A 26,627-nucleotide genomic window follows, 5' to 3' on the forward strand; every position below is an offset into this window, starting at 1 on the left:
TCTTCCCTCGGGCGGGACAGCCCCGCTGTACTAGCAGACCGACTGAGGCCTTGGTTTTCTTGATCATCACGTGGTCGTCTCCTGGGAATTCATACGTTATCCCTGTGTATTGCAGAAATGAAAAATATCCACTAAAAAAGTCATTTGATTAAATAAAAAAAAAAGAATGTTGTGGGTCGGGCCTGTTTGTTTCCTCGTTAGACACACCCAACGGTGCTGAATATCTCCCCGTAGTGCTGACTATCTCTCGGTGACGACATCGACATTGACATTCTTTTTTTAAGCTTTGCTTTGCTGTTGGTGAAGAAACATGTGCGGTGATGTGTGTGTATCCGGAAAGCAGAAATTAATGAATATGAAGAATAAAGTCAGTTAAAGCTGATGTTTTTGTGATTTTGCTGTTGTTGCAAGAAGCCTTTGATGAATGCATAACATGAGCAACATGAGTTATGAGTTCAGCTTGGATATGATTCGATGTAAAATACTCAGCTCCAGGGCTGGGACATAGAAGATCACAATGTGTTTTGATAATACATTGTTATTGATAATTAGACTATATTTTGGGGATCAACAAGTGATGCCTTTATTACATATTTACACACTGGAAACATCCGAAGAATCTTGAGATAGGGTTTAACTATATCGCAATATTACAATAACCAAAATCCCAGACAAATAGCCTGATATCACAATATCACCCAGCCCGAGTAGAGCAAGATAAGAAAAGTTTCAAAATAAAATAAATAAAGGACAAGATATAATGAGATTGGATGAGATAAGGAAGAAAGAAAAGAAAATAAAATTACGAAACTATAAAATAAAAAAATTAAATATATTTAATATAATATATATTTTATTGAATATAAAATAGGACGACGGCGATCGGGAAACCGGATCCACAAAAAAAAAATAAAATAAAATAAATAAAATTCCTCCAGTACAACTCACTCTAAGTTCACTGGACTCATCTCTATTTACATTTTATTTATGACAAAATAATATTACAATAACACGATACCAGGGAGAACAGAGCGCCCCGTGCTGACAGGAAGCGCGTCCTCCTTCCGCGCCACGATGACGACACTGGGAGCCGCGGGCTTTGAGAGCTGGCGGCGCGGGGCTCCGGACGCCGTCGCCCGCAGTGTTGGCGTCTCCCAGGCCGCGGTTCAGGTCGACAGCGTCGGGGTCGTTTGCAATGTCGTGCGCTGAGCTCGGCCGGTGAACTAGCGGAGTCGTTTAGCCGGTGAGTCGGGCTCCCCCCCCCACCCCCTCTTCCTAATCTGTGTTTTTACCGCTGTTTTACCGCCGTAGGACTGAGCGCGGGGCGAGCGAGCTAACTCTGCTAGCTTTCCTACCGGGAAGCACCGTGTTGTGGTTCCCTACGGGTGTCCACCTGCGGAGCGTCTTTACTGTCAAAGTTGATATGTTTGGGTTGTATGAAAGTGCAAAGTGATGTTTTGGGTTTTTGTTTGTTTGTTTGTTTGTTTGTTTGTTCCTGTCGGTGTGAATTACAACTTCGTGACTCAATTTATCCGAGACTCTGGGACGAACCTGAACCATTTATTCCGTGGAAATAATGGAGTTATCTTCAGCTCTAACCCTCCAACAATATCTTTCTGCCTTTTCCTCATTTAAGCTTTGGATGGTTTGTTTTTAATTATAAGCTGTGTGTGTGTGTGTGTGTGTGTGTGTGTGTGTGTGTGTGTGTAAAGGTATATTTCTACCCGTTTGTATACCTAAAGTGTGTTTGTTTTTTTGAATTTATTTTTTTTATTCACTATCAGCAATGATGATAATGAGATACAGTACAGGCTACACCAGATCTAAAACTAGGGAGAGATTTAAAAGAGAATTACAATCATTGAGGTGACACAGGCTGATAGGTGATTTGCAAACACTGTAGAATGTTGATATTTACATTTTGAAGTGCAGGGCCATGGCTGTTTATTTTCCCCTTTATCTTAATCGCAGGTTTAAATCCAGACTGTCCTTAACCCTAAAAGATGGTGTTACTTGTGAAACTGTCTACTTAGTCTTACCGTTCTTTTTGATTTACTTTTGTCCATGGCAGCATCTAACACATCCATCTTTTGAACCTTTGACAGGTTGGTGATTTATGGACTTGTACATGATGAATTGTGAGCTTCTAGCAACGTGCAGTGCCCTTGGGTACCTGGAGGGAGAAACCTATCACAAAGAAACAGACTGTTTAGGTCAGCCTCACCTCACGACCTCACACTGATACCCATAAACAAACCAACTCAACCTGTCAATGTTTTAAATGTTACTAGTTATTGTACAGGCATACTCGGAGGAAGGCCTCTTCCATGGAAATCCTTTGATCCATGCTTACTCTTCTCTTGGTTGTAGAGAGTGTGAAGGACTTGATCCGGTATGTGCGTCACGAAGATGACACGCGTGACATCCGCCAGCAGCTGGGGGCGGGCCAGATTCTGCAGAATGACCTTCTTCCCATCATCACCCAGCACGGCCATGACAAACCCTTGTTTGACGCCTGCATCAGGTACAGTGTCTCAGAGAACCTTTTTTGAAAGGTCATCCCCTGGTGCACAGGTTGATGATTCGTTGTTCTGAAGTCCGAGGGTCACACGGCGTTGCTTTTTGGTCTCTCTTACAGGCTCATGGTCAACCTTACCCAGCCTTCCCTGCTCTGCTTTGGGAAAATTCCTGATGACCCAGCTTTTAGACATCACTATTTGGAAGTGATGGCATATTTACAGACCTACAAAGAGGTAGGAAAACTAGGCTTTATTTTCCTTAATTTAATTTGGAAATATATGGTGCAGTGATATATAAAAATATATCACTGCATGGCTGCATTGAAAATGTAGGAGTAAGATGAATTATTAATTACATTTTTTGTTTTGTTTTTCTGTGAGCGCCTTGCACAATTGGATTTTCCTTTTTTTCTTGCAGGCATTTGCCAATGAGAAAGTGTTTGGCGTTTTGAGTGAGACATTATACAACCTTCTTCAACTTGTAAGTATCTTAAAGAAAAGGCAGTTCTTACATTATCAAAATTGTCTTCCATCTCTTGATTATGCTCGTTTTATATATTTTGCTTAGTTTTTTTTATTCTCCAATTCTAACCCATTTCAACCAATTACAGGATTGGGAACAGAGACAGGAGGAGGATAACCTACTAATAGAGAGGATTCTGCTTCTTGTCCGAAATGTGCTCCACGTTCCTGCAGACCCCTATGAAGAGAAGGTTTCTCTTTCTTACTTTCATTCCCAAAAGGGCTTCTTTGGTGTTGATGAAGTCTAAAAACTCGCGAGTGCAGAGAAAATAATCCGCAAGCGGGAAAAAAAAAACATCCTCCGCGAGTGCATTTGTGCTTGGCGTACACACATGTGGTGCTGCAAGCACAGGGCTATGACGAGCGCAAGGTTGACCCTCCCTACGCGCTCGCAATTGCACAACACTTGCTCGCTCGTCAAGTTGACTTTCGAGACTTTGGAGGTGGGGACGGAACAGTGTTTGATGTCTCCGTTTTATTGATGGGTCGCATTCAACTCTCGCCTGTCCCTGACCCATCTTTTCACAGCAGAATTATCAAGAAAAAGATGTCTGTGAGGAAAAAGAGGTGAAGAGTAGGGATGTTAAAATGTGTCGACTAATCGACTCACTGTCAACGGGTTCTCTGTGTCGCCAGTAAAAACTTAAAATCCAAAATCGCTTTTTATTATTTTTATTTTTTACAAATTTTACTGTTTATAGCCTATTCAATATGTTCTTCAGCGATCTTTTTTTCCAAGCAGTGTGTTTTTATTGTTACTCCAATTTTTAATTGAATGAAACAAAAGCCCTGTGTCTAACCATGCGTAACGGGGCCACTGTCTCCGTCACAGTCTTGCACCGCTCCCCAACAACAACTAATCGGTAAATGCATCCGACATGTCGACTAGCAGAAAACTGTCAGAGCAGAAATGCGGTTGTAGAGGCTGGTTTTCCGCTCGTGCATACTGTTTTGTGCGCTCTCGGGTTTGGAGACTAATTTAACACCATAGGCTTCGCAGTAAAACCATCATATGCCTTTGTCTTTGTGGGAGTCTCTTCCCACAGTTAAGGGTTTAGGGAGGGAGAGGGATTCTTTCTGGCCGTGGTGCGCCAACATGGCTTGAGTTTTATTATCCATTTCAATCTCTGGCACGCAGGCCACAATTATATCTAATGGGGGGATGGTAGCTCAGGCGGTAGAGCTGGTGGTCTAGTGATCTAAAGGTTGCTGGTTCGATCCCAGGCTCCTCTTGCTAGCATGCTGTAGTGTCCTTGAGCAAGACACTTAACCCCTCATTGCTCCTGATGGCTGCGGCCGTCGGTGTTTGAACAATTGTAAGTCGCTTTGGATAAAAGCGTCTGCTAAATGAAAAAATGTAAAAAATGTAAATGTAATCTATATATAACCGAGGATCTATTATAATATGGTGGATAACAGTCCTCTCAGGCGCAGGAGGAATGGCGTTCTGCTCCGGGGCTGCACACGAGCCCGTGCGCCGATCTCCTCTGTAAGACAAACAAAACATAAATGAAAACTCCCTGCCTCGAGTCGGAACAATCAGTGCCGATTTAAGGTAGCTTGGTGCCTGCGGGAAAAGGGAACCGTGCTGTCGTCCGCAGCCCGTGCTTGACCACGCCCCTTTGTCCGCCACAGCCTTGTTTGAGGGGAAAAGGGTCAATTTGTGCCATTTCCGCTCTCATTTACTATCAGCCCACTTCATTCTGCTTGTGTTGAGTGGTTGGTGGGGAAATATGAACATTGAATTGCTATCGGTACCAAGACCAAATTAAACATGCATTGGGACAGCAGCAAAATAGCACCTGGCAAAAACATCTAGGGAGCTAGAAGTAGCGCTACTATTTCCACCCTGCTTCAGAGAAAAGCAATTAAATGGTCTGAGCATTACAAATGGATAAAACAATTTTGAATCTTTACAAATACAGTTGACTCGTGTTTTGAGCGAATGCCAACGCGCGATTCCAAGTTCTCCATCTTAGATTTGACTTAACTTTGCTTTAACCTTTCAGTTTCTCCTCCTGTCCGTGGTGTCTTTCAGAACGTGGACGACGATGCCAGTGTTCATGACAAGTTGCTGTGGGCCGTTCACATGAGCGGTTTCGACGACCTCATCAAGTTCCTGGCGTCCGCTCAGAGCGAGCAGCAGTGGAGTATGCACGTGTTGGAAATCATCTCCCTGATGTTCAGAGACCAGGTTAGGGGGCGAAAAAGCTATTCTGTTTATGTTAAGATGATGTGTTTTTTTGTTTTGTTTTGTTTTTTCCTCTGTTACCCTTTTTCCACCAAGGCATTTGAAGGGCCGGTTCAGAGCCGATGCCTCATCTCCAACCAGTTCTTCTTGTTTCTACAGCGAATGAACCGGCTCTCGGCTGGGAAAACTGGTTCCAGAGCAGCACCAACGCTGAGCTGTTCTAGAACCAAGAACCGCTTACGTCAGGGGCTGGGGCGGGGACAGAGGCTTGGGGCGGGGACAGTCAAGACGAACTAAAACTTTGTGATCTCCATTTTTGTGACCAGCTTTAGCGTGGACCTGAAATCTAAACAGTGGTCTGTGGAGGAGACAAACTGGCACCTTGCGCTGTGGTCCTCAACAGAAATTCAAAATAAACTCCAGGGAGGTTCAAGAAAGAGACCAGTATTCAAACAAATCCAGAGCAAGATGTCTGATGTAAACAGCCGTCCATAGCAATCGCAATGAGAACCACAAATACGATAGACCGGTCATGTTCGGATGTCAATGTAGGCTACAAATGAAGGAGCAACACTTGTAAAATGCAACATGGTTACGGTGACCAGACGTCCTGGTTTGTCTGGGATTGTCCTGGTTTCGAGCTGTGCCCCGAGTCCCGACAAATATCTGTGAAACACTTAAATGACCCAGTTTTCAACAATCACTACCAAATTGTCCTGGTTTTCACAACAATTATATAATAATCATATACTTGTTTTCAATCCTTAAATAGACGTTTAGCATGTTCTGTCCCACTAATTACCTAACCCAATCCCAATACAAGCAATAGGGTTCCAGTACTGTGGGCCAGAAACATGATATTATTATTAATAATAATAATAATAATAATAATAATAATTAAATTTTAATAATAATAAAAAAAGGGGGGAAAAAGTAACATTCTCAATTCTTCTTTTTTGCAGTTTATTCTATTTCCATCTTGTAGCACCAGGTGTATTGCGTATTTTCCTTCTGTTGAATTAGAATCCGTTCAGAAATGTCCTGATCTGTGAATCTGTCCTTCTTAGTGACTACACCCTGTTCCTAGAGGACGACTCAAAATCCTCCTAAGCATTAAGAAGCATGAAGTGCATGTGTAGATATGTGCACTTTGTTGTTCGGTCTGACTTCTCTGAGCTTCCACTTTTATTTGCATTTAAAGAACGAGAGGGTGCAGTTCTTATTTTGATTTATTGCAGAAGGTGCAGTGCTTTTTCTTTACCACGCGGTGGCAGCAGCAAGTTTGCAGGTTAGGCTCGCTTGGACAGGAAGTCCCTAAAGCAGGGGCCTCAAACTACAGGCCCAGGGGCCACATCCGGCCTGCGAGACAACTTAATCTGACCTGCAAATAATTTGATCAAATCACAATGCTTTAATTAATGAATCCACACAAATGTACTTAATGTTTTCAAAATATAAAACAATTAAATTGATCATGAGAGAGCTATTTCTAACAGGATTATGAGGCAATTCACTAATGTGCGGGACAAAACAAAACAACCCGGCCGGTTTTCCCTTGAAGTTCAACACCGCCCCCCAAGAAGAAGACAACCCAGGTCATTTGAGTTTGAGACCACTGATCTAAAGAGACGCAAAATAAAACTTAAACCTTCTTGAATGTCTACCACCTGGTTTCTCTCTATCCTATCCTTTAAAGAAGTCACCTGTTTAGGAATAATAATTGTAAATATAATGCACAGGGTCCAGGTTAGTCGCGTTAGATAGGAATTGCAGTTCTAACGAGACCTCAACTGTGTCTGGTGGTTGTCGTGGGTCACTTTAGCCCAAAAAATTAAAATGTGAATAAAAACAATAATCCTGATGAAAAGGTGGAGTACGCAGACGTCTACAAGGATGTAATGACGTGGCTCTAACCCGTTTTACCTGTGGAAAAGGAAAGCGATTTGCAAGTTGAACCTACTGCAAACTGTCACTAGCACCTGACAGAACCAGAACTAGGTTTGTGTTGGTGGAAAGAAGCTATGTCTGACCTCTTGATCTCTCGTTCCTGCAGACACCAGAAGCCTTGGTCGGTGCTGGCCAGGCTCGTTCTGCTCAGGAGAAACAGAGAGACAGCCACGAGCTCGAGGTTCTGAGGCAGAAGGAGCAGGCGGAGAGGCGGAGTCGCACATTACAGAGAGGAACGAGGTACATTTAGCAAAAGACACTTTGTGCCTAGGCTACTGCTAGAAGGCCAGAATTAAAATCTGAAAATTTTAAAGGGCACCTGTTGTGAAAAACTTACTCTGATGAGAAAATATTTCGGTGGGGGGGGGGGGCTTCAGTCCATCTGTATGTAGACCTCTAAAATTGCACAGGCGCCAAGTGGGCCTAAAACATGGACATAAAAGCTGTGTCCCATTTCAGGGGCTGCAGCCTGGTAGGTTGCATTTTAAGACTGAATGCGTCACACCGGCGCGACAAAGTGTTGTCCCATTCCGGAGGCTCCTTCAAATGCAGTCTTGAAATTCAGCCTTGTTTTCCTTTATTTTAAGGCTTCAATGTTTGAAGGTAGCGCATGTTTCGTAGTCCTGAAAACGTCAGATTAGTGACGGTCGCATTGTTGAGAACTATAGGAGATAACACAAGTTTAGTTCTAAAGCACCCCAATCCTCCATGTAACGTGGAAAGTGATGATGACAATGTAAGTAAAGGGTTTTTTTTGTTTATTATAATCCCATTGTGTTCAGTAAAGTGACTCAACAAAAACTTGGTGAGAGGGACCCTCTCTGTTGACATGGACCTTCAGGGTAAATTAGGCACACAGAATTTTGCGTAGGGCGCCATGGAGGTCAAGACTGGCTAAGTTGGCAACCGACCACTACGTCCACTGCACACTTAATTCACATGACGCAACTCAACGACATGCACTGAGTTGGCGGTGTGTGCCGGCAAGCACCCACACAATTTCCTGTAATTGTCTCGTTTAGCAATATTGTTCTTGGAGAGTATCAAGATTTTAATTAGTTATGTACCTAGTGGGGCTGCTTTTTGTACTTAATAAATTCATAATTTGTACTTAAGTTTGCGCAGTCTTGTAATTCTTTTAGGTTGTGATCAAGTCAACCCTAAAGTAATCCTAAAAGTAGTACTTTTCAAAAAGGAAACAACCCCAGAGCATAACCCTGGAACTCCCTAGTGGGTCTGTGTTTTTCTCCACTCACGCATCCTTCACACCCTTTTCACCCCTCAACAGTTGGCATGCCTGTGGTATTTATTCTACTTTCTTTTTAAAGATTCATGCTGGTCTCTGCAGCCAACAGAGCACTTACCATGATTAGCTCTTAGCTTCGGTGCTAGCAGGTCCGGCCGCGCTTCAGGCGTGAGTGGAGTTACTCAGATGGGGGGCGGTTCTAATTAGAATGACTCCCTCTGTGACATGTAGGAGGGCAGCAAAGCTGAACGGCTCGTTTTAGGACATGTTTTCTGAAACAGCTCGCAATAAACAGAATGTGAAATTTTCATTTCACAGCTTGTGTGTTAAGATTCAAGATTTTTATTTGTCACATACATATACATACTTCCATACATATATGCAGTGAAATGTAATAAGAAATGTTAGAAGACCCATCAGAGACAAATGTATATGCACAAGTACTGGAAAAGTGATTTTTTTTTTTCCTATTAGCTCCCCTTTAAAAACCAGGAATCATCTCCGACCTGCAACATTTAGGTCAGGAGAAATTTTCCGGTCTCAAGCAGTATACAAAAGCAACCCAAAAAACATCCTGCTCTTTTAGAAGCAAAATTCATTTTCTTAAAGGGACCTATCTTGCAAATTTCAGGGCAAGGTACCTACCTACTTATCCTACCTACCTGGGTTGTGTTGTGGGTTGTATTGTGTTGCAAGGCGCAGAACCCGGGCCACGGACGCCAGGCAACCCAGCCAGCAGGGGGCCCACCTGGTCACCCCCTGGCCAACCACACCAAACTACCAGCGCCCCGCCATCCCAGAAAACCCCACTGCTCTAATGTGTCCTGTTGGCAATTGCAGTTAAAATTGCAGGGTGTGGGGGTGCCTGTCCTCCAAGCATGTCGACCCAAATTACTCACACCCGTCTTGCCCCACAGACCCTGGTCTGGTGGAGTGTTGTTCGGCGTAATATTTATGCGCAGGTGTATGTGATGTAAGCTCATATGAGTGGTATTAAAATTGCAGGACAGACGAGAAGCACGTCGGGGCAGGAGCGTGATGGGCGAGATCGCAGCCGCCTGCCACATCCCTACCCACATAGCTCGCACCCCCACCAGTCCTGCAAACCCTAGACCTATGGACCTGAATTTGAGTTCTGGCACTGGGGGAGAGAGAGGCTACGCACAAGCCTAATCTAAATGTACTATGAATCGGGTGAATGGCCTGATTCTGAAGTTACTAATCGGTTGACTGAAGATCTGCTGCTAATTCTACTTGAGTATAGACTAAGCTGCTGTGCAACACTCGCTGATCTTACTTTACAAGTCGTGTTACTTTCATGACGTTCAACTGACAACCGAACACTTTTCCCTCACGCTTTGTCACTCTGTCTCGCCTCACACACACACACACACACACACACACACACACACACACACACACACACACCCGGCACCGAATTGCACGTGCTTATTCCCTCTCGCGAGACTTGTCAGGGCTCCAGACTTAACTTTTTCCACTTGTAGCACTGGTGCTCCCTACTGAAAATTTTAGGAGCACCACCACAACATTTAGGAGCACCACGGAAATCAACATGCGCAAAGCAACACATTCATGTTTTTTCCATCTTAACTGTATAATTGATAAATGCTTTGGTAATAAATATACAATTTACAGAAATAACAATGTGCTGTTTTATTTCAAATGAAGTCACAATTATGAAGTTGTGCTTTAACAGAAAAAAATCATTAAGTTAAATTGCGCTTTTTTTTTTTTACATAGACACCAAATAATAAATTAACAAATGTTAACATAAGGTATGTGGTCAGTACATGACTGTCATTAAAAACCATGATGAGAGCCTCAGCTCTCACTCTCACACACACACACACACACACACACACACATACTTTTATCTGCCAGCTGAACAGGTGCAGGGCCAGCTTTATGCTTATTAAATTATAAAAAAGAAAAAAAAAAACAGACGCAGTGTTCTAGAAATGGCTCCATCTGCACTCTGCAGGTTTTCTGGGCTCAAGCACATAGTGCACCACGGCCCAGCCCGGGACGGGGTACCGAGGTTCACCGGGAGCCAGTGCAGAGGTTCGGTTATAACAATTGCCGTTTTTTTTCCCCCCCTTTTCCACTTTTTGGGGCCGCTTTCTAAAATCTTACAACAAAAGATAAACAGCAGAGGAGCAAAATAAAAGGACCAAATCATGTTATTATCCCGGACGAAGGAGCCATCTCTCTGCTTGTCTCTGCTCCCCAGAGGGGGAGGAGGCTGAGGCGGAGGCTCGGGGGCCAATTGGACGATTTGAAATTTTGCACGATTGCAAGCCACAGCCCGAAAGTTTGTCAAATTGTAAAATATTTAATTTTCAATAGACAATGGTGAGATTTCGGCCAATGTTGACAGGCCACACCAACTCCCGCTCTCTCCTAGTGTTTCACATGATATACTATAAAAAATAAATAAAGGAGGGAAAATAAACGGTCGGCTTATTTTCAAGTTGCACTGGTGCTCCTAGTTATAAAATTTAGTAGTTTTAATTTACCACTTAAAACATGCTTTGGGGACCTCAGAGACCATATATAAACTTGGTCAAAAGGAGCGTAAGGTCCTCTTTGGTCCAAAGTCTATCTTTGGAGCAGTGAAAACCATAATGCATTTTATTTACCATCAAGAAATTATATGCCATAAATTATTTTACGGTAAATCCCTGCTATTTAATATACTTCATCCCTGACGTTCTTTCCTTTCAGACACTCTCGCTTTGGAGGGTCATATGTTGTTCAGGGTCTCAAATCAATCGGAGACAACGATGTGATCTATCACAGAGGCCTTCATAACGTAAGTACATTTTTCTATAGTCCTAATATAGTGTTCGCTAGTCCTTCAGACAAGTACTGGGTTACTGTCCTTACAGGCACAAATTAAGCAGAAACCTTTGTTTTGTTTTTTTTGCTCCCCAGTTCAAAAGTTATACACATGACACAGGAAAGGCTGTAAGACGCGTTCCAAAGAGGAACCGACAGGCTAAGGACTGTGAAGGCAAAAGACGCTCCGCCCTGAACGTGCGCCTCTTTCTGCGGGAGTTCTGTGTGGACTTCTTGGACAACTGCTACAACAGCCTGATGTACCTTGTCAAGGTGAACCTTTTGTTTTGATTGCTCTAAGTAAATGGGAACAATCCAAACCTGACCCCTTACAGTAGAACTGTAAGCTGTTGCATGTTTACAGTGTATTTTCCTGTCACACTGAGTCTACTACTCTTCGTGTCATAACACCTGGTCAAAATGTTTTCCTTGTCTTATAACGCAGGAGGGTCTGATTCGTGAGCAGGCTCAGCAGCACGATGAGACCTACTACCTGTGGGCCCTCAGCTTCTTCATGGCTTTTAATCGTGGTAATGGTTTCCGTGCCGACTTGGTCTCTGAGACCATGTCCATCCGGGCTTTCCATTATATTGAACGTAACATCACCAACTACTATGAAATGATGCTCACTGACCGCAAAGAAGCCACATCCTGGTCACGGAGGTGAGGAAGTCCAAGTACAATTTTATCATGGTTCATTTGACTCATTTTCTAATATATTTTCTAAAGTCTTATTAATCTATCATCACACCTCCTAGGATGCATCTGGCACTGAAGGCCTATCAGGAGCTGTTGCTAACTGTAAATGAAATGGACCGCTCGCGTGATGAAACCATTCGCCAGAGTTCCAACGTTATCAAAAGTAAGATGACACCAGCTTTAAATAACTCCTTTATTTAGCTTTATTGTGGAGCTCGGGTCACTCCAGGGAAATCCACTATGATATACTAAAACATGAGTGTAAGTTACCGTCATTGGCGTTACCGTGTCTCTGTCTCCCGCTAGGCAACATATTTTACCTCATGGAGTACAGGGAGATTTTCCTGACACTGCTGAGGAAGTTTGATGAAACCAAACAGCCGCACTCCTTTCTCAAAGACTTGGTGGAGTCCACGCACCTCTTCCTGCGCATGCTGGAGCGCTTCTGCAAGGGTCGTAACAACTTGGTGGTCCAGGTAAATGCTGGAATACAGTATACAACACAACAGCACAATATCTGCCTGGCTTAAAATGTTTCAAAATTCTATAAGCTAATGCCACTGCTGTTGAAGATTTTATTGAACATTTTATACATCAAATATGACTGTTGGCAGGCTCTACTGAACAATTCAGCCGCTCAACCACGCTGATATGTCGATATTTATATGGGTTTTGAGATTCATTTCTTGTTCTCCTGATCAGCACTAAGACACCTCACTGTTGTCTATTGCTTCCTGCAGAAGAAGAAGAAAGCGAAGCGGAAAAAGCATCCGAACCAAAAGAAAGCTCCAGAATTAAGCCCAGAAGTCCTGGAGGAATCCTGGAAGCTGGTGACTGAGGAGCTCAGGGCCGCTGGCTTTCAGGTTGGTTAGAAGTTCAACCACAAGTGTGCCTTTTCTGTGAACAACTAAAACCCTCACAATTATATCCAAAACAGCACCTTGCTTCAAACAGGTTGTGAAAAGCTAAATGAGCTCTGGTTTACTCAACTGCAAGATTTTTTTTTTTGGCTCAAAAATTAAGGTGGTGGCTTATAGTTGATGGTGTGGTAATGGGGCGTTAAATGGAGTCCATTTGTAATATCCATCGTTTGCTGAGCAAGCAAATAGACCAGTCATAATGAAGTGACTCAAGTCAACTTCTAGTGACTCATGTAGTTGAGTGTATAACTTCCTAAACTCCACAGTCAAACATTTAACTTTTATTTTGCAAAATGGATCAACTTGCAATGTTCTATTCAAAGAATGAGTCATTATGACAACATTGAATAAGAAAAGTAAAGATAGACCTTATGGATAACGTTAAAATTGAACTTATATTTTTCTACAGTTGTCAGAGAGTTTGACGGAGGGTCTGGTCCCGTTTGATGCGGCATCAGAGATTCCCCTTGAGGAGCAGCGGGCGGAGGCCATGGTGCGTGTACAGGATGCTCTGCTGGCCAGACTGGGACCAGAGGCTTTGGGGCTGCTGCGGGCCGCGAGGTTGGTACATCAGGATGCATCAATACGACCTGTTCACATGCTAATACCAACTCTGAGCGCCGAAATCAGATCCATTACTCTTACATGAACAGTATTGGAATAGAATGACAGATAGGCATATGTACTTTGTTTCTACACGTCAGAAAATGAAGTTGTTGACATGTTTGATATGGTGCTTGGCCTACCCAGTTTAGCCCTGTATTGGACAAATACAGATAGGAATAACGAGATAACGATGAACCAATATGGGAAAATTGGTTTACTGTGAAACCCAATACCCCATCATGCTCTTGAACCTGTCATGCAGGTCTGGAAGTTTAAAAGGTGACTTTAATGATTCTCAGGGAGGTTTGGCCAGAGGGGGACGTGTTCGGTTCAGCTGACGTGGAGCCTGAGGAGGAATTGGAACTCCTCAAACAGATCCTTTATGCCAAGCTTCCAAGTAAGTCAATTGTATAGTCTTTGGCCAGTTTTCAACACATATGTGTGATAATATCATGTAGAGAATTGTTACTGTTATTTAATAGTGGAGAACATCACCTTTTACAGCTTTGAATTGTAATTTCAGGGCTGAGTCCTCCTGAGCCTGTGGCTGAGGAAGATGATGAAGTAGAGTTGGAGGAGGAAGAGCTGGAATCTGTTCAGGTGTCTGAGACAGAGTTTAACTTCCTAGATTTTATCAAGAGGTGAGAAAGTGCTCAGGAATTACTGGACAAAACACTCTCCAATAAACGGTGTTGCCCGTACTGTGTCATATCAGTTAGCTTACAACATACATCGATTAGCCCCAACATTAAAACCACCTGCCAAATATTGTGTAGGTCCTCCTCATGCCGGCAAAACAGCTCTGACCTGTCAAGGTATGGACTCCACGAGAAGGTGTCCTGTGGTATCTGGCACCAAAACATTAGTAGCAGATCCTTTAAGTCCTATAAGTTGTGAGGTGGGGCCCCCATGGGTTGGGCTTCTTCCCATTGGGAAGAAGATCTGGGGAATCTGGAGTACATAATCAGACCTGGCCACCTTCTTACAACACTGGAATTTCCCTTTGGGGATTAATAAAGTACCTTTATTTTCTTCCATTGCTCCATGGTCCTGTTCTGATGCTCATGTGCCCATTATAGGTGGTTTCGGCAGTGTACAGGGGTCAGCATGGCCACTTTTATTTTTATTTTTATTTTTTTTTTTTTTTTGTGTGCTGTCAGCATGCTGGTCATACAACGGAGTATTTGTATGCTATTGCATCTAGGACAAAGTTAGTCTGCAAGTGGAGTTCAAGTTCTCAACCTGCAATGCAACTCATTATTCATTCTTAAATCATCAAGAACTGCTGCAATAACTGTCCTGTGGACGACCTGTAGGATAATAAGAGCACAGTTTTTTGTTGTATAGAACGGCCACCAATCCCCCTCTTTGGTGAACTATCTTACCTTCTTTGGGTCTATAAACAACTAATCCCTGCTTTAAGAGGGGGAGAATCACCACTGGTGAGACAAATAAACATATAACCAAACAACATGTACATGGAAAAACATAAACATAGAAACAAACAACATGTACATGGCCTCTTCCTGTCATAGTTATGGCCATAAATGAGGAAGAAAAAGAAAGAAATACAACCAGGAGGGCGCTGGGGTGCGTTCAAAGCAGGTGCCTGTGCCGGTCTTATCCCAATTGGTTCTGGTGTATAAGGTCGGTATTACGTTGTGGCGCCTCCAAGCAGCGGAAAGGGCCCCGAAGCCACCCCTGAATCCCGCTGCTGCATAGACACCCCACGGCTGCAGGAAAGCCCCAAGCACCCCTCTCTGCAGTCCCAGTAGGCCCCCGGAGAAGCCCGAAGCCCACAGATGTTTGCTCATCGGAGCTGGTTGTAGGATGTTGTTCGTCAATTTGATTTTAACTTTTAGAGACTGCTGTAGTTGAACTAAGCTGTGGCCACCGATACTTTACCTTTGGGTTAGGGTTTTGAAGGATATAAGCCAAGTGTTTTTCAAAAATGTGTTCCATATGAGTAATTCTTTGTCTCTTCCAAGATCTGAAGATTATTGGTCTGTCTTTAACAAGAAAATTTGGGTTGTGCCAGATTGGGGTGAATTTGTTTGGAGATAGGGTGACCACTGACTTTGAGGAATCTCCACCAGGCTCACAGTCGTTGCAATGAATGGGTTTTAAAGCAATTATGTTTCCTTATTGATTCAGTAAGAGATGGCAGATCAGATATTGATAACTCCTGACATTCTGTTTGTTCAATGTCTTGCCATCCATGGCCCAATTGTTGCGCTGGTTGTAACCATTTAATTATAAATTGAAGATGGTTCGCTAAATAGCAGTATCTGAAGTTTGTGGCTGTCAGACCCGTGTTATTTCGAGGTAAGGGGCCGTGGCGATTGCGAACGCTAGTGTGGTGAAATATTGACAGACTGCGGGAACGAGACTGAGAACACTGATGCGCGATGAGATGCTTGACGCTGAGACACCGTGCACGCTGCGGTATTGTACACAGCGTACAATACAGACTGGTTCGAGAGCTGGTCATAAGTCGAAACAGTCGTTAAACAGGTAGGTCGTTGAGTGGGGAGTACCTGTATATAGTTTGTTGTTGTTCCATCGCGATCTCATTTTGATTTGCTCAGTGGGTGAGTGGGCTTGTTGGGAGTGCAAGTCTTTTAATCGTCGTTCTAGTTTATTTTGGGACTTCTTGTCCTTACTTTTTTGTGAGCGGAGAATGAAATAATACCACCTCTCAGAACTGCCTTAGCCGTTTCCCAGAGTAAGGATGGTGATATTTCTGGAGAGTCCTTCGGTTAAATAAAGGAAGTCCGTTCTCTGGGAAACAAATGTTTAAATTATTTATCCGTCAAAAGTGAGGTGTTAACCTGCAGGGAGGGTTCCAGTTTATTTCATTTATGAGGGTGAAACTAATCAGCCGGTGTTAGGAGATAACAATAGGGTGGATTTCAGGATTAGTGATTTTGGACATTACAGGGTGACATGTTAAGAAAAAGTCAATTCTAGAGAAGCTTCGGTGGGGTGGTGAATAATATGTGTATTCTCTATTATGTGCTTGATTTGATCGCCTACAATCGCCAAGAGCAAGATTTTATAGTGTCCGACAAACGCCAGGGCCTGTGATTATTTTCTGGTTTGTGAAGGGTCGAAACTTGGATCAAGTACTGTGTTGATGTCCCCTCCCAGTATAATAATTGAGTCAGAATTCTAAGAGTTTTGAAAATATATTGTGAAAGAAATTTGGGTCGTCCTCATTTGGGCCATAAATATTAGCTATGGTTAATTTCATGTTGCCTACAATTTCGTTAATCATTATGTTACGCCCTTCTATGTCTGATATTGTGGTTTTATTATGATGTGGGATGCTTTTATTGATCAATATAGAAACCTTTTTTTTTTTTTTTTAGTTTTTTAGTTGTATGATGCAGAAAACATCTGATTAACCCATTTAGCTTTGAGTTTGAGGTGCTCGGGTGCAGTGAGGTGAGTTTCTTGCAGTAGACAAGCTGGGGTTCATCCTGGTGAGGTGACTTAAGATTTTGCTATGTTTAGCTGGTGAGCCCAAGCCTCTCACTTGCCTCTCCAACTAACAAACTTAATGGGTGTCATTGAGGTTGGTTTGGGGGTGATGGATGTGGATTTGTAGTTTTCCCATGCAGCAGCACAGTGCATCCAAGGCAATAGCTATACTACAGTGCCCATGTTTTCCCACAGATAATTCTGAGTTTTCCTCCTTTACATTTCTTTTTACTGTCCTAGTGTTGCAGGAAGTTTGTAGGGATACATATTGGCGTGCGTGGCATCTCAGCGTCAAGCATTTCATCGCGCATAACTGTTCTCTAGCGTTCGCAATCGCCACGCCCCCTTAGCGTGAAATAACACGGGCCCTCGCTTATCGACCTATTCGCTTAACGACCTGGTCCCAGGAACGGAACTTGGTCGTTTAGTGAGGAGTACCTGTATTACAATTAGCTTTATTAATTGTCTGAATTGGAGCAGATTGTTTGTGTTTTAGTTCGTGCAGCTGGGTACTGCCATGTTCGATCTGTGCTCACTTCTATCTTCTCGCGAGATCACAGCATGCTCCTGTCTCTCTCACAGCCGCTGTTCTGCCTGGCATGGACCAGGCGAGCTGCAGCTACGCAGCCCCATACACAGCGAGCTGCAATGCACTGTGTTCTGACACCTTTCTATCATAGCCAAGATTTACTATTTCAGCAATTTGTGAGACTTTGCTCCCCACACACATCAATGAGCCTTGGGCGCCATGACCCTGTCGCCGTTTCACCGGTTGTCCTTCTGTGTACCACTTTTTTGGTAGGTAATAACCACTGCGTACCAGGAACACCCTACAAGACCTGTGGTTTTGGAGATGCTCTGACCCAGTCGTCTAACATCACAATGTGCTCCTTGTCAAAGTGGCTCAGATCCTTACGCTTGCCCATTTTTCCTGCTTCTAACACATCAATTTCAAGAACTGACTGTTCACTTGCTGCCTGATACATCCCACCCCTTGACAGGTGCCGTTGGAATGAGATGAACAATGTTATTCACATCACCTGTCGGTGGTTTTAATTTTGTGGCTGATCGGTGTATATACCTGTTTAAAAAACCTTCCTGCAGTTCCGTGCTCTGCCTCCACTACAGTGTGCTTTGCCCTCTGTCCCACAGGTTTGCCAGCTCCAACATTGTCCGTCCGTACCTCCTCTTACTGAAAACCTACTCTCAGAACACGGCCCACACAAACCACTGCATCGCCAGGATGCTGCACCGCCTAGCCGTGGACCTAAAGATGGAGGGGCTGCTCTTCCAGCTGTCCCTCTTCTCCCTCTTCAACCAGATCCTCAGCGACGCCGCTGCCGCCGCCTATACGGTGTGGTGACCCTTTCTTCATGTCCAGTGATCAGCGTACCTGGACTAAAAACATGCGTCTACTGACAGAGTTAAAGTGACTGAGACTTTGCTCGTCCCCCTGCTTCCACAGGAACTTGTGACCTTTGCCAAGTTTGTGCTGAATCGCTTCTTTTCGCTGGCGGCAAAAAACGACAAGGCGTACCTAGAGCTGTTATTCTGGAAGAATGTCGGTGCTGTACGTGATATCACTGAGGGCTACAGCAAAGATGGGTCAGTGCCTCGTGTTTGCTTGATTGATTTCCAAAATATATTTTGTCTACACTTATTGAATTGCAGGGAAAGCATGCAGATTTCAGTTTTTGTATTTTATGAAGTTAGAAGGCAGCAAAGTGTTTGAATATCTTTGACATTTTGCAACGGTCTAATCAGTGAGGGATCAGATAAAAAGGCAACATGGACCGAAGAGGAGGAGGAGGAGCTGCGGCAGCTCTATCTAGAGCACCGCGACTCAGAAGGTACTTCTATTAAAATAATTGTTTTACGACATTTTTGCGTCTCCAACATGCAATCACAGTTTTCATCTCCTGCCTGTTGAATCTTGCTTTAGTGCCAGACCTCGTGGAGACCCTGCTGCCTCTGCTCAGCAACGGCAACCGCACCCGTCGCCAGGTGGTACTTAGGTTGGTGCACATGGGCCTGGTGCACAGCGCCAAAGAACTGAAGAAACAAAAGTAAGTTGTGCAGGGACAAATGGACGCATTCATTGTACAACGTGTGTTAAAACACATCACGTATGGATGGATGTACTACTTAAACCCTGCGCCAACGACTGATTTTAACCTCACATGTAGGATCGGTACCCGCATCGTCCTTTGGACCGAGGAGCAGGAAGAGGAGCTGCAAATGCTGTATGATGAATACAAAGACTCTGACAGTAAGTTCGGGAGACGGCGACTCCTCCGTCCACTCTGACTTGTTTTGGATCGGGTGGTGCAATGAAAACATGTGCCTCCATGTGCTGGCCCGGCGGCGTGAATCTCACGCCGAGCGTGTTTCTGCAGATGTGCTGGGGGACATCCTGAAGAAACTGACAGCCAAGCGCTCCCGTGCTCGTGTGGTGGACAAGCTGCTGAGCATGGGCCTGGTGTCCGACAGACGCCAGCTCTACAAGAAACGAAGCCGCAGCGCTCTGCAGAAAGCCTCCGCAAAGGGGATGGTGAGACTGTTTTATAGTTTTCTCACTCAAGTTTTCATTTGTGTCATGACAACCTGAAACACACTTAGCGGTGGGAGCTGTAGGTCGCCTTGCTGTCTGAGCAGGTGAATGTTTTTCTATCGCAGACGGAAGAGGAGTTCCTAGCAGACTTGACAGAAGATCAGATTGATGATCCTCTGGAAGAAGATGAAGAGGAGGAGGAGGAAGAGGAGGAGGATTTGTCTGATAATGAGGAAGAGGCAAATGTGCAGGAGAGAGGAGGATCGGGAACTGGAGGACGGAGGAGAAAAAGCCAAGAGTGGACGGTGGGAAAAATTCCAGATGTGGGCGCCATGGTCCACGTTCTGCAAGGGGAAGGTGAGAGCATTCTCAGCTGGTTGTCTTTGTTCTTAATTAGCTTGATTATGGGATTTGGTCACACCTTTGCTTTCAAGTGAGTTTGAAGTTGCATTAGGGATGATTCTCTTTCTGTGATTTATAAATTGATCGATGATCTACATCACGACCAATTATCAAACAATTGAGCTTCTACTCAATACATCCCCAGTGGATGTAGGTGGTGGATCACAATATCAAATTGCCCTAGAACAGGTCTCGGTCAAACACACCTTTAACTCGACTGTAGCCACTCGTATTACAAGCTGTGTAACATAACCTTAACAATCCAGGTTTTGTCAGAAATTGTCACTTAAAAGTAGTTGCAGATCAGGATTTATTTTTGCCCCAAAATGTTGGCTAAATAACGTGTGCTTTTCCTTGGAATTTGATGTGTGGTCAAAGTAAGAATTATGCAAATAATTCACTGTAAATGTAATATTTGGGGCGCAATGAATCATCACATAAGCGTCATTATTCAGATCCTAACACTGCACGACAACAAATTGTGTGATGATGTTTAATAAATAATGGATTTATTTTAGAAAATCTGGCTCCGCCTAAATGGAACTATTCACAGTAACTGTCCAGGTGTCCAAGACCAAACTCGGAGGTGGGTTTGGCCATTTTGTCGTCTATTCTAGAGAATTCATGCTGTCTGGTTAAATGCTGTTTACAGGTATGTCAGGACCCTTGGTGTGGCTACAGAACTGCCTGAACAGAACAGCCAACGACCGTGAGGAAGACAGTAAGTACAGTTTATCCTTGTCCATGCATGTACGCCATGCTTTATAGGATTGTTATTCACAACTCAGTCATTACGGTCGTATTTATTTGTGTGGCAAACAAAACGTTTAACCCTTCTTCATGTGCTTCTAATGAATGCGCTTTGGTTGTTTGTGATAACGAACTGGATACGGTTTGTTTGGCAGATCTGTCCCAGCCGGTGCCGCTTGTCCCTCTCACGGAGGAGAATGAAGACGCCATGGAGAAAAGAAGCTTCCTGAAGCTTTTACGCAAACTGGGAATAAGACCACCAGCAAACGAACAGGTGTGTGTGTGTGTGTGTGTGTGTGTGTGTGTGTGTGTGTGTGTGTGTGTGTGTGTGTGTGTGTGTGTGTGTGTGTGTGTGTGTGTGTGTGTGTGTGTGTGTGTGTGTGTGTTTAAACTAGTGAAAGTGATGTCATTTAAAACTCGTCACGCAGGAGTCCTTTTGGAGGATCCCTGAAAAGATGAGTCCGTCCCAGCTCAGAGGCGCTGCTGCCGCCCTCAGCCCCGGGGAACCAGCGGCGGAGCCCGACGCGAGGACGGAACCGGAGGGCCCTGGGCCCCAGGAGGGGTCCGCCTCGCACGAGCAGAGAGCCCAGGCGCTCAGAGCGCTGCTGCTGGCCCGCAAGAGCAAGCCTGAGCGAGGTTTGACGAGAGAGATTCTACCACTCGTCTCTGTGCCCGACGAGGCGTGAACTTAGGGAGAGCATCACCGACGCGGTCGTGTGGAATTAGTCTGGAAACCTTTTTCGGGTTAATAGCCTCTCAAAAGTAATTTCCCATCTCCCGCTTTTTAAATACTGGCAGCAGTAATGTTCATCAAGGATGGTGATTCTCAATACATATGCTTGTGAGTTACTGCTGGATCTATTCCGTGCTGCTACTTGCTTCACTGCTGCCAGTTTAGAATTTGGTATATTTATTCTCTAGGGATCTCTCTTAAAATTGAATAGAGAAATAGAATTAAGATAGTATAAACAAGTGTATTTCTTTGTCACCGATAAAGTTACCGCTTATCAGTAAGTTTCTCTGCATTTAACGCATCGGTGTTTTCGTGTTTGTTCTCCGTCACAGAGTTCACCGCCGCCGAGGACGCAGAGAGCACACTGGGAGGGTAAGCGGTAGATGAGTGCCTGCTCATCGGTCGAGCTGAAACGGGCTGCAAATTACTAGTTTTACCTGCGAGTGATTATTTATCATCCAACAGGTCCCCGAAGGAAAAGACCTCGGTTAAAAGAAGGAGAGCGTTGGATGACGAAGACGATGAGGACGACGGTACTTTCCTCCTCGCTGTCATAAATCACATTATTAATATCAGTGTCTCTGGTTTAAAACCACGGCCTTCCCTGGTAACAGTGTAGGTTCAAAATGAAAAAGAAAGCAGTGAGACATGGAGTTGATTAAACTCCCTCCCCTTCTTTAGTGTTCTTCATCCTAAGCTGAGAATCTGTGATCGGTAGCACGTCAATGAAAGTTGTAAAAGCTAGTCGAATAAAACAGTGACAGTCAGAAACTTAACAGCAGCGTCGTTTGTTTGAACTCCAAAATGACTCAAGGCTTGAACTCTTCTGGTTTGGGCTCTGGAGGTTTTTCTCAAAATCTCTTGATTCTCGTGTACATGCTGTTTCTCCTCGGAGGAGGATGTTTCAACGCTTGTCTCGTTATGGTGACGTGTTAACCCGTGGAGGAGCTGCACCTCTGAAATGATGGATCAGGCGCTCGGCTCAACACCTAGATATCATAGAGTCGATTCCCACTTGGAATAACTACTGAATGACTGCTTCAGTCCTAGTAGTATTCAGAGACATTGTTCTTTTCGCAGAGGAAGACTCTCCCACAACAATGGATGTGCAGGACGATGGAGACTCAGACCGGGAGGCAGTCAGTGCTCCTGCCAAGCGCCGGCGACCGATGCTCCTCCTCGACGACGATGAAGATGATGACGATTAGTGGGCGCTGCTCAGCTGTGGATAAGTTGTGGGTCCTGCACACACACGCTGTGATGGTTGCAAAATGTAACAAGGGGTTTGTTGGTCGTCAAGACTGTTCCAAGATCAGGAGAAGCTGAAAATATGGTCGATCCTAAATTTAAAAAAAAACAAAAAAAAAAAACACTCTGAGATCAAAGGGACACCAACAATTGTTCTTATAAGATGTTCTCGTACATCAACATTTTGTTAGTGAGTGAGTGTGTGACCAGCTAGCATTGCAACTAGTAGATATGTCCATCAGGCTAACACAATATATTTTCAAATGTATCTTTAAATGGGTGAAATACTTGTATTACTTGTAATACTTGTATTAAAGAAAATGCCTTTTTTTTTTTTTTTTTTTTTTCTTTTGCATATTGATGAATAAATTCTCAGTTTTCCTAAGTGTCACATTGGCACATTTCCTGGTGGTGTATGTTACTCCCTCGAGGGCATGTTATTGTAATGACCAGCTCATGCTCTTGATTGCAGCGCTGCTTTTATTTCTTCACTTTTGTTAAATTATTTGCACATGTATTTATTCAAATCTGCATGACGCAAAGCGTTTAACCAGTTCCGTCCGCATATCCGTTGAGAAAATGTGACTGTCCTCCTGAAGTTTTAAATGTCCCTGCGCGTTTACAACCCCAGCAACACAATGCTTTGGCCGTGAGTTTCAGCTGTTTGTCTGTTCTGTGCGAGTACATCGGGAGCAAGGGGGGGGGGGGGGGGGACAAAATCGGGTCAAAATCCCTGTGTGTCTGCACGTACTCGACCAGTAAAGCTGATTCTGATCGTATAACCCGATAAGGAATCTGCACCTAAATCGCGCACAAAAGCCTACGGTGTCTAATCAGAGTTCTTTTTTTTTTTTTTTTTCGTGACCCTTTCATGTGTGCAGTCGGATGCCTCCAGCCTCCTGCCTTCCTCCCCGTGTGGTGGGGGGGGGCGGCGCTCTCTTTTGTCCTCACATCTGGGCTATGTTAGTGACTTCCTGTTACAGCATCTGGTCAACCCCCCCCATCCACAAAAATCTCAGGCGGATCCGCGAGTTGACGGGCGGCTGTGGAGGCACGCTCGCGCCGATGCTTGTCGGTGGGTGCGGTTTGAGGAGTCGCCGCTCGCTTTGCAAATACGTGGAGGAGTTGATTAGAGATCCAGAGCGGGGCCCGTCGGCGGCGCGTCCCAGAAGACATGTTTAGACACAAAAAAAAAAAAGTGACTTTCCCCAACACGCCTGACCAGGTTGGAAAGGGTCCCCGCTGAGTCCTAATACAGATGTATGCAAAGTGTGCCGGTTCCTAAATCTTGTTCAAACCTTTTGAAATCTAAAAGCGATTTCCAGGCGGGCGTCTCGACGAGCGAGGGAGCCTTGTTTATCCGTCCAAGAAGGGTTGACGGGAGGAGTCGGCCTTGAATTCCGTTGTGAAATGTGTACAAACAAATCCAGCCGTCCTTAGACATTCTTTACGATGGGCATCTTAACCTTTGTGCGTTTTATTTTGGGTTGGTGTTTACGACAGGCTACGTGACTAACTGGTTTTGATCTGGTGTCAAAGTGGAGAAAGAAATTACCAAGACCGACCGGGTGATAACATCCTCCGCTTGGGCCTGGGCACCAAGAGCAAATATATCCTTCCCAAATGAAAATAGAGCATTATTAATAATAATATCAAAGATCTTTCTGCATTTAAAAAATCAACAATTAACTGATTCATTGTTATCAATGCCTTTATTACTGTAATTAACCAAACAGATATCTTAGTGAAAGTGTAAGAAGTAAATAAAATATAATAAACTTTTTATAGCATCTCTAAAAACAAAGTTATGAAGTGCTTTACTGGACAGTGGATAGCCAAATGTGCAAAGTTAAACATCAGATAAAACAGAATATGAGCAAAGCACAAATATGCAAGACAGAGCAATCAATAAAGCACAGGACAATAAAACGGCAGCTTCAGGTAAAAGCTGAAGCTCAAAAAAAAAAAGTTTTAAGAGATTTACAATTTACTGATCTTGCGAACCTGGTGTCCTCAGCGTCCAGGGCTCTTCATGGTCACTTTTTAACTGAGTGCAACTCACAACATTAAAACCGGTGACAGGTGAAGTGAATAACATTGATCAGCGAGTGAACAGTCAGTTCTTGAAGTGGATGTGTTGGAAGCAGGAAAAATGGTCAAGCGTAAGGATCTGAGCCAACTTGACAAGGAGCACATTGTGATGCTAGACGACTGGGTCAGAGCATCTCCAAAACCACAGGTCTTGTGGAGTGTTCCCGGTATGCAGTGGTTACTACCTACTACAGGTGGTCCAAGTAAGGACAACCGGTGACAGGGTCATGGGCATGTGGGGCTAATATCTATATACTGTATATATACAATATCTATATACTGTATACAATATCTAATACTGTATATATTTCCAGTGGGAGTGACAAGGATGGAGAGGATTAAGAATGAGTACATTAGAGGGACAGCTCAGGTTGGACTCTGGTGGAAAAGTGAGAGAGGCCAGATTGAGATGGTTTGGACACGTGTGTAGGAGGGATGAGGATGGAGCTGCCAGGCAAGAGGGAAAGAGGAAGCCAAAGAGAAGCTTGATGGATGTGCTGAGGGAGGACATGCAGGCGGTTGGTGTCAGGGTGGAGGATGCTCCGCGGTGGCGACCCCTAACGGGAGCAGCCCAAAGGAGAAGAAATACCGTGTATATACAATATCTGTATACTTAAATATACAATACCTATACACTGTATATACACAATATCTATATACTGTATACAATATCTGTATACTGTTTATATCCAAAATCTATTCTGTATTTATACAATTAACTTGTATACTGTATATATGTATACTGTATATATACAGTATCTGTATACTTAAATATACAAAATCGATATACTGTGTGTGTATATATATACAATATTTGTATATTGTATCTATACAATATATACTGTATAGATACAATATCTGTATACTGTATATATATATACAATATTGTATACTGTTTATATAGAATATATACTGTGTATATATACAATATATTATACTGTATATATACAATGTATGTATTCTGTATATATATACTGTTTGTTCAAAAGATATGGGACGGGAGAGGAGAGGTGTATGTGTGTGTGTAAAAAGGGGGAGAGAGGTGGAGTAACAGGGAGGGAAGAAGGGAGGGAGAGGGTAAAAGGGAGAGAGAGGTGGAGTAAAAGGAAGGGACAGGGAGTGAGGGAGAGGGGAGAGTGGGGGGTTAGGGAGTAAAATGGAGGGGGGAGGGAGGGGAGAAAGTAAAAGGGAGAGGAAGGGATGAGGGAGTAAAAGGGGGGAGGGCCAGAGTGAGGGAGTAAAAGGATGGGAGGGAGGGGGAGGGGGGGAGAGGTAGGGACAGGGAGTGAGGGTGTAATAAGGGAGGGGGGGGTTTAAGGGGGAGAGAGGGAAGGGAGTAAAAGGGAAGGGGGAGAGAGGGAGTAAAAGGGAGGGAGAGGGAGGGGAGAGGGTAAAAGGGAAGGGGGGAGTAAAATGGGGGGGTGGGGGGAGAGGGAGGGACAGGGAGTGAAGGAGTAAAAGGGGGAGGGCCAGAGTGAGGGAGTAAAAGGGAGGGTGGGAGAGCGGTGGAGTAAAAGGGAGGGAGAGAGAGGAAGGGATGAGGGAGTAAAATAGGGGGGAGAGGGAGGGACAGGGAGGGAGGGAGTAAAAGAGGGGAGGGGCAGAGTGAGGGAGTAAAAGGGAGGGTGGGAGAAAAAGAGGGTAAAAGGATGGGAGGGAGAGGGAGAGAGGGGTAATGGGGGGGAGGTAGGAATAGGGAGGGAGAGGTAGGGACAGGGAGTGAGGGCGTATTAAGGGAGGGGGGGAGAGGTTAAAAGGGGGAGAGAGGGAAGGGAATAAAAGGGGGGAGGGGCAGAGTGAGGGAGTAAAAGGATGGGAGGGAGGGGGAGAGAGGGGTAATAGGGAGGGAGAGGTAGGGAC

At 44.2% G+C, this 26,627-nt stretch overlaps 1 protein-coding gene across 1 annotated transcript; it reads left to right on the top strand.

The window, feature by feature from the left end:
• The first annotated feature begins 1,122 nt into the window (after positions 1 to 1,122).
• Positions 1,123 to 22,992, top strand: timeless (timeless circadian clock). The gene is made up of 30 exons (XM_080001550.1): positions 1,123 to 1,243; positions 2,106 to 2,213; positions 2,371 to 2,524; positions 2,639 to 2,753; positions 2,938 to 3,000; positions 3,131 to 3,232; positions 5,080 to 5,235; positions 7,286 to 7,419; positions 11,171 to 11,258; positions 11,381 to 11,557; positions 11,730 to 11,947; positions 12,043 to 12,146; positions 12,290 to 12,459; positions 12,724 to 12,846; positions 13,313 to 13,464; positions 13,809 to 13,906; positions 14,033 to 14,150; positions 18,145 to 18,346; positions 18,458 to 18,597; positions 18,757 to 18,842; positions 18,935 to 19,058; positions 19,179 to 19,261; positions 19,389 to 19,543; positions 19,669 to 19,900; positions 20,598 to 20,666; positions 20,851 to 20,969; positions 21,124 to 21,331; positions 21,761 to 21,800; positions 21,894 to 21,961; positions 22,509 to 22,992. The coding sequence occupies exons 2-30, from the start codon at positions 2,117 to 2,119 to the stop codon at positions 22,634 to 22,636; spliced, it is 3,723 nt and encodes a 1,240-aa protein (XP_079857676.1). The 5' UTR covers positions 1,123 to 1,243; positions 2,106 to 2,116; the 3' UTR covers positions 22,637 to 22,992.
• The last annotated feature ends 3,635 nt before the right edge of the window (positions 22,993 to 26,627 follow it).

This window comes from Zeus faber (assembly GCF_960531495.2).
Source record: "Zeus faber genome assembly, chromosome: 5".
Taxonomy (NCBI): domain Eukaryota; kingdom Metazoa; phylum Chordata; class Actinopteri; order Zeiformes; family Zeidae; genus Zeus; species Zeus faber.